Source organism: Molossus molossus, unplaced genomic scaffold (assembly GCF_014108415.1).
Source record: "Molossus molossus isolate mMolMol1 unplaced genomic scaffold, mMolMol1.p scaffold_m16_p_20, whole genome shotgun sequence".
Classification (NCBI taxonomy): Eukaryota; Metazoa; Chordata; class Mammalia; order Chiroptera; family Molossidae; genus Molossus; species Molossus molossus.
The window spans coordinates 27001227-27013351 of NW_023425356.1; the positions used below are offsets into that span (position 1 = coordinate 27001227).

A 12125-nucleotide genomic window follows, 5' to 3' on the forward strand; every position below is an offset into this window, starting at 1 on the left:
GGCAGAGTTGGGGGCGTGAATGTAGATATCCTGATGCCAGTGTTTTTCAATTTGGGAATCGTAACCTAGTCCATGGTTAAGTTTCATGGGGGCTCAAAATCCCCCTAAAACTATAGGAAAATTGTGTGTGTATGCACATATCAGTATTTATGTGTATGGTGGGGAGGGTGGTGCCCATAGTTTTTCTAAGATTTTCAGCAAGGAACCATGGATACACAAGAATGGTTAAAGAACAGTGAGACTGTTGTGGCACGAGAGAATCGAGAGACCACCAGAGCCAAATAAAGCCAAATAGAGAGCAAAGCCAGCCAGTGACTGATCCTGAGTTTTCCAACTGTTGTGGCGCGACAGAGTCAAAGAAAGACCACTAGAGAATTGAAGTCCAAATAAGAGCTGTTTATTAGCCGGCCGGCGTCTGATTTCGAACACCCCTGTGACAGAGTCTTTAGAATTAGCCCCGATATGCTTTATTACATGCCTTTTATACCTTACAGAAAATAGGATCTTCTTGATATAATGCCCAGGGCCATAGCAATGCTGTACAGAATTAGTTTGCCTTGTGGATATAGGAACACCCAGGTATTTCAGGTATTTCAAGGTACACTGGGTCACACACAGCCCCGAGTTGCACAAACACAACACAAGCCTGATTCCTTGAGATTGTGGGGGAGGTTGAATCTCTGACTCAAGACCTCCAGGCTCTGTGGACTCTGTCACAGAGATGTAGCTGGCTCCCAATAATTTCTTGGTTCAGGGAGTATTCCAATTTACTGAGGTTAATTTGACTAAACAGGTTCAGCTAGAGGGCACACAGTGACTTTCCCAATTATCAATTATGGAGCAGCACAATAATTTACCAATCATTAATTATGGGGTTATAAACATGCCAGCACAAGATGGGAGGGTAGCAGTGACTAAGACATGCACACCTGACAGCTACAATTGCTTTCTGGGAATCACTGATGGATGCTGGGCTGAAAAGAAGAAAGACTGAGATAGTGAGGAATATTTAGTTACTTGTATCATGGATGTTGAATAGCAACAAAAAAGGGGGAATTTTGGTTTTGCCCATAGGAGATAAAATATTACATAAATGTCTAAATGGCATGAGAGGTACAGATTGCATATCCACCAGAGTAAAAACATTACAACAACACAGGAAACAACGTAAAAATTTTATATCACAAAAATAACTACAATTTTGTGGTGGTGGAGGGCAGGGATAAATAGATAATAAAGGTAATGAAATTGAGAGGTGAGTGAGAAGGTTCTCCCTGATCAAGGATGGTGAGAACAGGCTGGCCTGACTTAATCCACATTAATATGAAGATAGGGAAGCTGGTAAACAATATTTTATCTGACATTTCCTATTTTAATGTATAGAAGTTACCCCTGAATAGCTCAAAGTGCTTAGATTCTTTGGAAGGGAAGGATTGCAAAGTGACAGTGACTTTGGGAGAGGACTGTTGTAGCCTGAATAATGCCCCCTGCCAAGATATTCATGTCCTAATCCTTGGAACCTGTGCATATTATTTTATGTGGCAAAGACTTTGTAGATATGATTAAATTAATGATCTTAAAATGGGGAGATTACCCTGGGTTATCTGGGTGGGCTCTAAATACAATCACAAATGTCCTTAGGGAAGGATATTTGATGAAACACAGAAGAGGAAAAGGCAGTGTGACCAGGAGGCAGAGATTGGAGTGATGAAGTCACAAACCAAGGAATGCTGGCAGCCACTGGAAGCTAGCAGAGGCAAGGAAACAGACTGTCCACTAGAGCTCTCTGGAGGAAGTACAGAACTGCTGACACCTTGACTTTGGCCCACTGATATTGATTTTGGACTTCTGGTCTCCAGTATTGTGAGGGAATACATTTCTGTTGTTTTAAGCCTCGTTTGGGATAACTTCTTAGAGCAAGCACAAGGAAACTGATACAGGGTCTAATCCAACATTCCAAAAATTGGAAATATTCAGACCAATCAACTTAACTCCATGGTCACTTATCGGCAAAGAACCTGTCTGGACTCTAAGGAAAAGGAAAACTAAACAGAAAATACCACACAAGACTCACTTGTTCAACCTAGAAAGCTGGGCAGATTTCTAATCATGTAACCATATTGTGATACAAAGGGAGAGCAATAATTTTAAAAATAGGTTTGAAGAGAGCAATGCAGAAGTTACCTAGCAACGAAAGTCATTCAGTCAATCATGCCAGTTTAGAGATTGCCAGCTGTCTAACATTAGAAGAAGGAAACTACATGTATTCCATGTGGAAAAAGAGGGCAAAGGAAATGGTAATGCTAAAATACCTATCATATGCACAGTTTTCAAAGCATTTCCAAATGCATAACAATAGCAATCACCCATTTAGTACTATATGGTACAGGCTTTACATTCACCAGGAGTCAAACCCGCAACCTTGGCATATCCGGACAATGCTCTAGAGCTACCCGGCCAGAGCCATTACTTCATTTAATCCACACAAAACTATCAAGATAGGTATTATAATATCCATTTTACAAAAAGTGAACAAGCTAAAAAACCAGGCCACAGTGGCCGAACCAGGATTTAGAACCAAGGTTTGTTTGCCTCCAAAGCCAACTCTCTATTGTACTATTCTGCTTTATTTCACCACTCATCCTTGCACATGTTCTGTAAAGTAGACTTTGAGCTCCATGAAGATAGGGACTGAGTATCTGTCTTATTTCACCACTGCATCTAGTGATCAATAAATATTTGTTAGATGAATGAATGGAACCTAGATGAGGCCCAGAGAGATTAAGCAATTTATCCAAGATCACACAGCCACTATTTAACAGGGCCAGGTTCTCTGATTCCAAATCCCATGCACTAGAAACTAAGATCCTACAGCATCTGAACTATATGTGTATCTTGGGTAGGGATTTGGAGTGGGGAGAGGCATATAGGACAAACAAGTGAAATAACAGAAGAGTTTTTATTTGTCTTATATAAATGCTGAGATCCTATATGAGTGAAGGTAAAGCTGAAGACCATGACTGGAAAAGGTGAATTTGGAGCAGTCAGAAGATGGAACATGTGAATTAAAGATGAAGCAGTAAAAGCAATGCTAGATCAGGAAACAGTCTGGGCTAAGAAGAAAGTAAATTATATTCAGGGGACTAGAGCCAGCCCCCAAATACCATGTCATCAGTCACAAGGGTATGGGGGTACATGCCAATGGCAGCTTTGCCTATTAATCGAAGCAGAATAAGTGATTCCATGTGGTGAAGGACTTCTGAGCCAAATCGGCCAAGATTCTGTTTGCCTGAAGCTGAACTATCTGCCAAACTCTCCCAAAGTACTGGCTGAACACCCAGACTGGAAATGAGAAACTCAAAAATAATGACTGTGGTGGGAGGTAGGGAGGTTGGAAGAGAGAGTTGCCGCAGAATCTGAAGCCTGATTGCTCTTTGTCAGTATTATCCCCTTGTTCCCTCAGCCTGTCTAAGGAAATGAAAAAGTTTTTACAGGACACTCAGTTTAGCCAAATCAGAGGCTCTCCAGGTAACACAGACAAGAAAAAGGATACACTCCTCTACAATTTTAATAAACGCCTGTAGGTTTCCAAGAGGAAAGATTCAGATTTAGAGTGACTGACCCTGGCTTCTCCTATGCTCAGAGGCAGGCCTTCCCTTGGTCTCATCGCAGAGAAACCTGAAGCAGCAGGACAATAGCTGATGGCAGTTCCATAACATAGCCCTGCTAAATGTAGCAATTAAACTAGAAAAAACTATATTCCCTCACGATGAATTTCAGAATGATATGCATCTGTATTCCCAGCAGCTAGCAAAGTGCCTGTCCCACGGTAGAAATTCGAAAGGTTGAAGAATAAAGGGAAACTGATGGTAAATATATCAATAGGCACATATAACAAAATGGACCTAAAAATCTGTTGCCATAGGACTCTTTAGGTTTACACTGTCAGGATTTAAGAGTGGGAGAAAATGAGATGTGTTCTTCCCAAGGAAATATGAACCTATAAGTTTTGAGATAAAACTCATTTTTAAGTACCCATCAGGTGCCAGGTGCAGTATCTCATTTAATCCACATAATAACCCTAGAGGAAACTGAAGCTCGATGTGGTAAAGTCAATTCCCCAAAGACAGAGTGGCAAGTGACAGAGGTTTAAATCTGGGATTTAATCCAGACTTGTCTGACTCCAAACCCTGTATATGCTCTTGTCACTACACTTTCTTAGGGAGAAAAACAACCTCATTACTGTCTATTGAGAAGGCCTGCAACCTTTCTCTGCATTATTATTAAACTTGAAAATTAAAGATTTAGTCACTCCACGTCCGGCAGGACTTGGCCAACCAGAGAGAAGTGATGTCTCAGAAATCCCAGACCTAAATTCTATATCCCACGCCCCTGGCTATATATTTCTCGTTACACTGTAACTCTGGAGCTCAAACTCAGGAAATTCTGCACTAGTTACACAAAACAACAAAGAAAGTCCTCACATTCCCCTTCTCAGAAGCCCTAGAAATTAGGCATCTTTAAGATGAATATTTCTAATGGAAATCGGATTTCTGCCTGGCTCGTTTCCACAGAATTTAACATTGAAAGAGCCAGGGCCCAGCCTGAGTTTCTGGGCAAAAGCCAGGAAAACAGAGCCAGACAGATAGGCCAGAGCTGAGAGGCTCCATACTAAAAAAGACACCAAAGTGAGGCACTAAGTCACAGGAAGCTGGCGTGAGCTCAGTGGTATGGGTCCAGATTCAAAAACAGTTATTATAAGTCACTTGTGAAGGCTCTACATTATTCCCCAGCCAATCTGAAGTTGCATTGGACATTTTAGAGTGACGGTCAGTAAGAAGAAAATGAAGACGTCAAAGAGATGGAGTAAACTGACAGGGGGGCCCGGGAATTGTTGGGATCACAGAAGAAAGGCTGAGCCTATGGATCAGAACCGTCTTGGATCTCAGATAAAGGGTAGGAGTCCACACAATGGGGACCTGTCCTCGAAGGCCGAGAGATGTTAAGGCACTAAGCTACAGAAGGGATTCCATTTCTGAAGGAGAAAAGGTTGGGAGGAAAAGGGGGTTGTCTCTGTAAGAGGGGGTCCCTGAGAATATGGTAGTAACTCAATGAAGGGGAGGGGTGAGGCGAAAACGTGTGGATGAGTGTGTGCGTGTAGCCCAGAAGGAAACTCCCCAAAAGGAAATGCATGTGAGGGCTCTGCGCCAGGAAAAGCGGTCCAGAGGACTGTGGGAGCAAGGCTCGCGTACAGGGGTGTCCCGCAGGAGGCCGGACCCGCAGACTCACCTCGGCCATAGCCCTGCGTGTGCTTGGCGAAGCTCCTCACCACAGCCTCCACAGCCTCCCGCAGCACCGCCGGGCTGCCGGCGGCGCCGGGGAGCAGAGGCAGTCCGGGGGCCCCGGACAGGAGCAGGGGCGGCGGGGGCGGTGCGGGGGGCGGTGGAGCCGGCGGGGAGCCCACTGAGGGTGTGGCGGGGGCAGCCGCGGCCCCAGTCACTCCGGGCCGCAGCGCTCGCAGAGTGCCCCTCCCGCTGGTGCCCACTCCAGGCTGCAGACGCTGCGCTCGCATCGTCTCCATCCCTGCCGCCAGTGGAGTAGCGGCCCAGAGCCTGCCAGCCTGGCGAGCTGACGGTCCCAACCACCCCGGCCAGCTAGCGCCCAGGGACTGAAGGCGGTGCCAGAGCCCAGCCGTCAGTCAAGCGGGGGCGGGGACGAGCCAGGTCCTATGCCAATCACCAGAGAGGGGGCGGGAGCGGGCGGGCTCCAGCTCCGCCATAGGCAAATTATTGAGGAGGGTGGAGGTTCTGAGCACCCAATTGCAAAGAGAAAAAGCGATAGCCTCTGTGGGAGAGAAGCTTAGCTTGCCCAAAAGCGGGCCAGACCCCTGGGTCGAGGCTTGTGGGGGCTTGGCCTGGAAGCCAGGCTCGGAAGAAGTGTAGGCAGAGGGAGAGGATACCTGGAGATCATTTGCCTGACTACTTCATGTTATAGATGTGGATGAGGAAAATGGCTCAGGGAAGTGATGGATGTGACTTATCCAAGATCACATGCAATTGACGGAGGAGCTAAAAGCAAGGGAAGATGCTGATATTTAATGAGAAAATATCTACTATATATTAGACACTACACAATGTACTTAGTGCGTTGTCTTATTTAATAATCACAATCACTGCCTGGCGGGTGGCTCAGTGGCTGAGCATCGACCCATGCACCAAGAGGTGGCTGGTTGGATTCCCAGTCAGGGCACATGCCCAGGCTGTGGGCCTGATCCCCAGTGAGGGGCATGCAGGAGGCAGCCAGTCGATGTGCTCTCTCATCGATCTTTCTATCTCTCCCTCTCTCTAAAATAAAAAAAGAAAAAATATTTTTAAAAAATCGCAATCACTAACTAGATTTTATTATTTTATGAATAAGAAAAAACAGAGAGGCTAGATAAATTGCCCAAATTAAATAGCTAGGAGATGGCAAGTGGTGGGGGTTCAGACATAGGTCTTCTGATCAATATTTTGATCTTTACATTATACCACATTGTCGGGTAATTTTCTGATTTCACCTATTCTAAGTTGGGGGAGTAAGAAAGAGTAGAATGAGCTGCTCCCTCACCTCCTATTAGAATACATACAGAAACCCAGCAAACGAAGAGGCCCAGAGAGCAGATTAAGACACTCATACCCTTGTTCTTAGAACCTGTCAGGCTGGGTTCTTCTGAGTAGTCTTACACACACACACACACACACACACACACACACTACACACCCTTTGTCAGTTAACCATCATGCCATTTTTACCTAGGTAAGTTTATACAAATTCCTCTCTCTCTCTCTCTCTCTCTCTCTCTCTCTCTCTCTCTCTGGGGAAATAGAAGCCAGAAGAAGAAATGAATGGAATGCACCTGGTGAGTGAAAGTTAGAACCCGGAGGAAAACCTGTGATTGGTCAAGAAAGAGGAAGCTTGAAAAAGGGAAAGTTAATTAATCTCCTGGAATATATCTGGTGATGGTGGAAGGAGGAACTCTTTGTAGGAGTTTTTAAAAATGTGAGGATGGACATTGGGGAAACTGGGGAAATTTGAGGATAGACATGTCTAAATGCCTTAAAACCTTGAGGACACAGGACACTTGCCTTTTCTTGTACAACCACAGTTGGTCAGTGCACTCCTGGAAAGGTGGTGGGACCTCTATGTATCCCCTAGATCATTATAGCTATGGTTAGCATCACCCCTCTCTCCCCATTCCTCATTCCCCATACCTCACACCCCCTAGGCAGAAGAGACAAAACAGAGACTTCTGAACACATTTATTTGATATGTCAAGTGGAGAGAGGAGTGCTTTAGGGTTACTCCCCACTTCTACTGCAGGGGTGTTCATAAGCTCAGACAGACAAAAGAGCAGTTAGAGCCCATAACCTACCCCTGGGAAAATGAGACAACTTATTGTATTGGTTGGGGGCACAGGGTGGGAATAAAAAGCAGGAAGTTGAGAAGTAAAGCTGAGAGCAGGAAAGGCAGCAGCAGAACTGAGGCTGGGGATTGCTGCAGGAAACCCCCAAGGAGAGTGAAGAGTGGTTAGGACTGGAAGCAGGGTGTGGACGAGGAGCCAGGCCTGGAGAGAGAAGCAAGACCTGCAGAACAGGGTGAAATATTCACGAAGATGGTAGAGTGTGCAAAACCATGAGCGGGCTGTATTTCAGGGCATACATGGAAAGCAAGGGATTGCTTCTGTAGGAGGGCAAAGAGATTGGAGACTACCCATAAGTAGGAGTTCCCTACTGCTTCTGAAAAAATGCAAGTGAATTTGGGACCCATGTGGGGCCCTAGCACAAGTGGCCTGTGCGTGTGCCGTGCCTGTGAGTACACAAGTAATTCTCATATGCATGTGAAGTGACCAGAGCATGAATGCATGTGTCTATATACCCAGTAAAAAGAGCACTTACCCTTCCCTGCGAATAGAGTTAACTGTGCTTGTGGACACGTTTGCCCAATGTGCGTGCACCGTGCCCAGGAGCACATGCAAAAGATCCCGATGTCCGTGGTGTGTGTGTGTGCGTGAGCTGGTTCTCCCACCTGTCCCATCAAGGTCCTGATCCCCACCCTCCTGGCTTCTTTCACTCCTCTCAGCGCCCTGGCTCCCCTGGTCCGCCTAGACTCTGGAAGCCCCCTAGCAGGCGGATCTGCTCAGTCTGCATGGAGTGGCGCCTCACCAATTTGCGCTTGGTCCTGGGAGAGCCTGGCGCCCCCGCCTGGGGAGGCACGGGCAGCGAAGGCGCCCGACCTCCGGCTTGGGGGCGAATGTCGGGGATGGGAGGGTGGGGGCTGACGTTGAGCGGGGGCAGGAAACCCGGCCGCGTTTGCGAGATGTGGTCCAAGAGCAACGTTCCCGAGCCCCTCCGCTCCAGCAGCCCCGGACTCCGCCTCCGCCCGCTCAGTGGAGACACCGCCCCAGGCAGACTTTCCTGGGACTGGCGCGGGGAGGGAGCCGAACCTGCCAGAGGGAGAGTCAGCGGGGAGGCGCTGTACCGGCGGCGCTCCAGGGACGGGCGGCTGCACTCCGGCGAGTCAGGGCAAAGATTTCCCGGCATGTCGAGCTCCACCGGCTCCATGCGGCTCAGTTTCTGCCTCAGCCCTGAAGGGGGACCAGACTCCTGAGCTTCCGGCGCGGTGTTTCGGCGAGAGAGGGCACCCCAACCCGTCACTTTCTCCACCCACGGGGGCGGGTCCTCCGGGCCCTCTGTGCTGTGACGTCTGGAAAGACGGGGCCGGCCGGTCAGGGTCAGACCGTTGAAGTCCGCAGTCAGGCGCTCTGTCCCCAGCCTCCCTTCCGCGGGCGGGACCGGTTGCGGAGGTGCCACTAGGCCCCAGGGCTCGGAATTGAGCCTTTTGAGTGGTTTTGGAGGGTGACGCGGTGGTTTGGGAAGGGGCTCAGAAGGGGAAGGGTCATCTGGGGGCTTAGGAAGAGGAAATTCAAATACGTCCCGCTTCTCCTCTTCTTCCTGGGTGCGAGGGGATATCAAACCCCGTCCTCCTCCTGCAGTCTGCAGTTGGATTTCCGAAGGCGACGTGCAGACCCCCGGGCTAGGAGGAGCGGGAGTGGGGTCCTCTACCCCCGGGGATGGTGGAGAATTGAGATACTGCCGGGTCTTTTTGGTGCCTGAGGGCGAGGTGTCGGTGGTGATGATGATGACCTCCGTGCCCTTGGCCTTACAGGCGTCCAGCAGCGTGGCAAGGGTCTCGCGGTCCCCGCGGTCCAGGGCGTGGACAAGCGCCGAGGCGCCCGTGTGATCTCGGACTGAGGGGTCTGCGCCGTGGGCAAGAAGCAGCGAAGCCACTGCGGCGCCACCACCCCCAGCACAAGCATGCATGAGCGCGGTGCGCCCTAGGCGGTCTGCGATGTTGGGGTCTGCGCCGTGCTCCAGGAGGTAGCGTACCATGCGTGCCTTGTTCTGGGGGTCGTCGTAGCGGGCCCGACAAGCTGCCATTAACGCAGTCTCGCCCTGGGCGTCACCCTCATTCACGTAGGCACCGCCCTCCAGAAGCAAACGGGCCAATCGTAGTTTACCCTGACCCACGGCCCGAAGAAGAGCATGGCCCTCTGTGTGCAGCATAGCTGCGGCTGGGGTGAGAGCACTGATGGAGCTGGGACTGGGACCTGCCGAGAAAGGCTAGGGATGTAGGGGTGGTGGCTGGAAGAGGCCTGAGGGCTCAGTGGCGAAGCCAATCCCTGCAAGAAAGAGAAAGATCTTATTGACGGATTCAGGCAGGGAAACTGAGGCACTGGTGGTAGGACCCGGCGTGGGGCGGAGACCTCTACTGCACGGCATACAACCCTTCCTCTAACTCATGCCTTGAGCCGCCACTTCCCCCCAGAGCATGCTTGAGGAGGTGGGAAGGGTGAACCCGCATTAAAAGAACAGCGCGCGTGCAAATGCGTACGTGCACGCTCAGAGATATCCACACCCCCACCATCACCCCACGGCTTATCAGACCTTTCCAGCATCCCCCCTTTCTTATCTGCACTTGGAATCCCCCTTTCTAGGATGCTGAATGCCACCCACCCACGCACATGCACCCATACATTCACACACATATTCCCATTCCTAACCTCTTTTAGGTTGCCACAGCCCCATAAATTGAGTGGGGGGAGGGAAGCAGCTTGCATTTGGGACCTAAAACGGGTGGGGGAGAATTGGGGGTTTCTTTTGCCCCTGCCATGTTCCCCATCACTCCTTGCTCTTTCCCCTCCCAGGCTTTGCGCCCAAATAGATACCTGAATGTCTGCAGAATCTCCGCCCGGCCAGGACTGAGGCCAGGACCACCGGGCAGCCGGGGTGGTGGAGCCAGGTTCCCGGAGGCCCACATGGCTTTGGGGGGGGGCACCCGGATTCCCTTGGTGTCAGTATCTGCGCCCGGGCACCGGATCCTAGTCCCTCCTCCCCGTGCGCCCCGGGCACAGCGCCGGCTGGGGAGGAGAGAAGCTGGGGTGGGGTGGGGGGGGGTGCGAAAGGCGGAGCTCTGCCTTTCTATTTATAGCCCAGTCTATGCGGGTGGGGGCGTCGGGCACCTAACAGTTCTCCCACCCGTGCACACATAAACCCTCTAAACCGACAGGTTCCCATCCTCATTTTCCTTGTGTAGTCGACCTCCCCTCGGTCGCAACAAACCTAAAGGATCCTTAGAAGATTACTCCGCCACCCAGACTGAGACCAACTCAATTCTTTCTTGAGCTTCAGCAGATCCCCATTCTCGCTTGGTGTGTTTCTGCGCGCTTGTGCGCCAAATCTGACCTACCTACCACACACCGCACAGGGTACACTGTGCAAAGCGGTGGAGAGAGGCGACGAGATCTACAGCCGGAGTCCATACGATGCAGAGGGGGGCAAGAGATCTGGCTGGCTTCTCATAGTTTAAATGTCAAGGCGAACTGGAGTCAGACATAGTGGTACATCCTCACTCCACCTCCCCCCAAACGGAACACCCAGCACAGATAAACTTAGACCTCAGCTCCTTTGTACAGACCTCTTAAGTATGAGGAGGGTCATTTTTTTTTTTTAAAGCAAGGGACACTCCCAGATGCCTCTCCACATATTATTGGGGTAGGGGCAGGGAGAAGAGCGAACCTTGTAACACATCTCTCATTGCATCTTTACTCTGTCTTGCTTAGGCTGTTTTTTTCATCTTGCTTGAAGGTCTCTGTCTAAATCGCTCCTTGAGTCTCCCCTATCTGTCGCAATCAGTTTTTCTTACTGTCTCTGCCTTTCCTTGCCACCTGCCCTGTCTCCATGGTTACCATAGCTCCATCTGCATATTTTAGGAATGAGTTTGAGTCCAGCTGGAAGGCATCAGGGGAAGAAGGGGATGAACAAAAAATTCCAAGGATTTGGAAAACTCACCTGAGATAATTCAGAGGCTGGAGGTCACCAAACACAAGATACTAAAAACAAGGGAGGGGGAGAATATTTGCAGGGAAGCTATTCATTTTTACTAGCTACCATTTACTGGACACCAACTATGTGCCAAGTACTTGACATACATTATCTCCAATCCTTACAATAGCACTATAAGGAAGGAGCTGTCTTCTTGTTATAGATGAAGAAACAGACTTAGTAAGCAAGTTCTCCAAAGCCTCACGGCTCTGTTTCTGTCCTGTTCCAAAGGCCCGGCACTTGTCACTACCCCTACAGCCTTCCAAGTCCAGAGGCTTTACTCCCAGGGCCATTTTCTCTGACATCTGGAATATTCTTGACTTACTCCTACATTTTATCACTACTCTGAACTATTTCCCTCTGTTTCTGGGCCGTGTGTGTGTGTGTGTGTGTGTGTGTGTGAGAGAGAGAGAGAGAGAGAGAGAGAGAACTCCTCTACCCACTGCGCCCCCTTTACCAAGGGCTAGGAAGGCAGTGGGAAATGCCGGAAACACTGGGCCCCTCCCCTGCCTCCCCAACTTTCGTTCTCTGATTCCCAACCCTTCCTTTCCCAAACCCTCTTCCCATCTTCTTTCAGACATGGCAGCAACCTACAGAAAAAACATTTTGTTTGGAAAGGAAGTATTCACTGGTGGTGCTAGAGGGAAGCAGTGTAGAACTGAAGGGAAGGTTGGAGTAATGGAGCAGAGGCCAAGCCGTGAAGCC

General features: G+C 49.5%; 2 protein-coding genes across 3 annotated transcripts in view; both read right to left on the bottom strand.

The window, feature by feature from the left end:
* Nucleotides 1–5654, bottom strand: part of LIX1L (limb and CNS expressed 1 like) — a 24659-nt gene extending 19005 nt beyond the window's left edge. Inside the window, exon 1 of the mRNA XM_036273432.1 lies at nucleotides 5290–5654. Coding sequence (XP_036129325.1) covers nucleotides 5290–5581 — 292 coding nt within the window. The 5' untranslated portion in view covers nucleotides 5582–5654. The remainder of the gene's footprint in view (nucleotides 1–5289) is intronic.
* A 1632-nt stretch (nucleotides 5655–7286) lies between these two features.
* ANKRD34A (ankyrin repeat domain 34A) lies at nucleotides 7287–11425 on the bottom strand. 2 transcript variants are annotated; one of them, XM_036272861.1, is made up of 2 exons: nucleotides 11388–11425; nucleotides 7287–9718 (listed from the first exon to the last, which is right to left on the bottom strand). In XM_036272861.1, the coding sequence occupies exon 2, from the start codon at nucleotides 9600–9602 to the stop codon at nucleotides 8115–8117; it is 1488 nt and encodes a 495-aa protein (XP_036128754.1). In that variant the 5' UTR covers nucleotides 9603–9718; nucleotides 11388–11425; the 3' UTR covers nucleotides 7287–8114. The 2 variants fall into 2 exon arrangements, with proteins under 2 accessions (XP_036128754.1, XP_036128755.1); XM_036272862.1 differs by lacking the exon at nucleotides 11388–11425 and adding an exon at nucleotides 10265–10390.
* Between the last annotated feature and the right edge of the window lie 700 nt (nucleotides 11426–12125).

Bases quoted from the DNA above. Each gene is read 5' to 3' on its own strand.
- ANKRD34A (XM_036272861.1), bottom strand. From the start codon at position 9,602: ATGCTGCACACAGAGGGCCATGCTCTTCTTCGGGCCGTGGGTCAGGGT.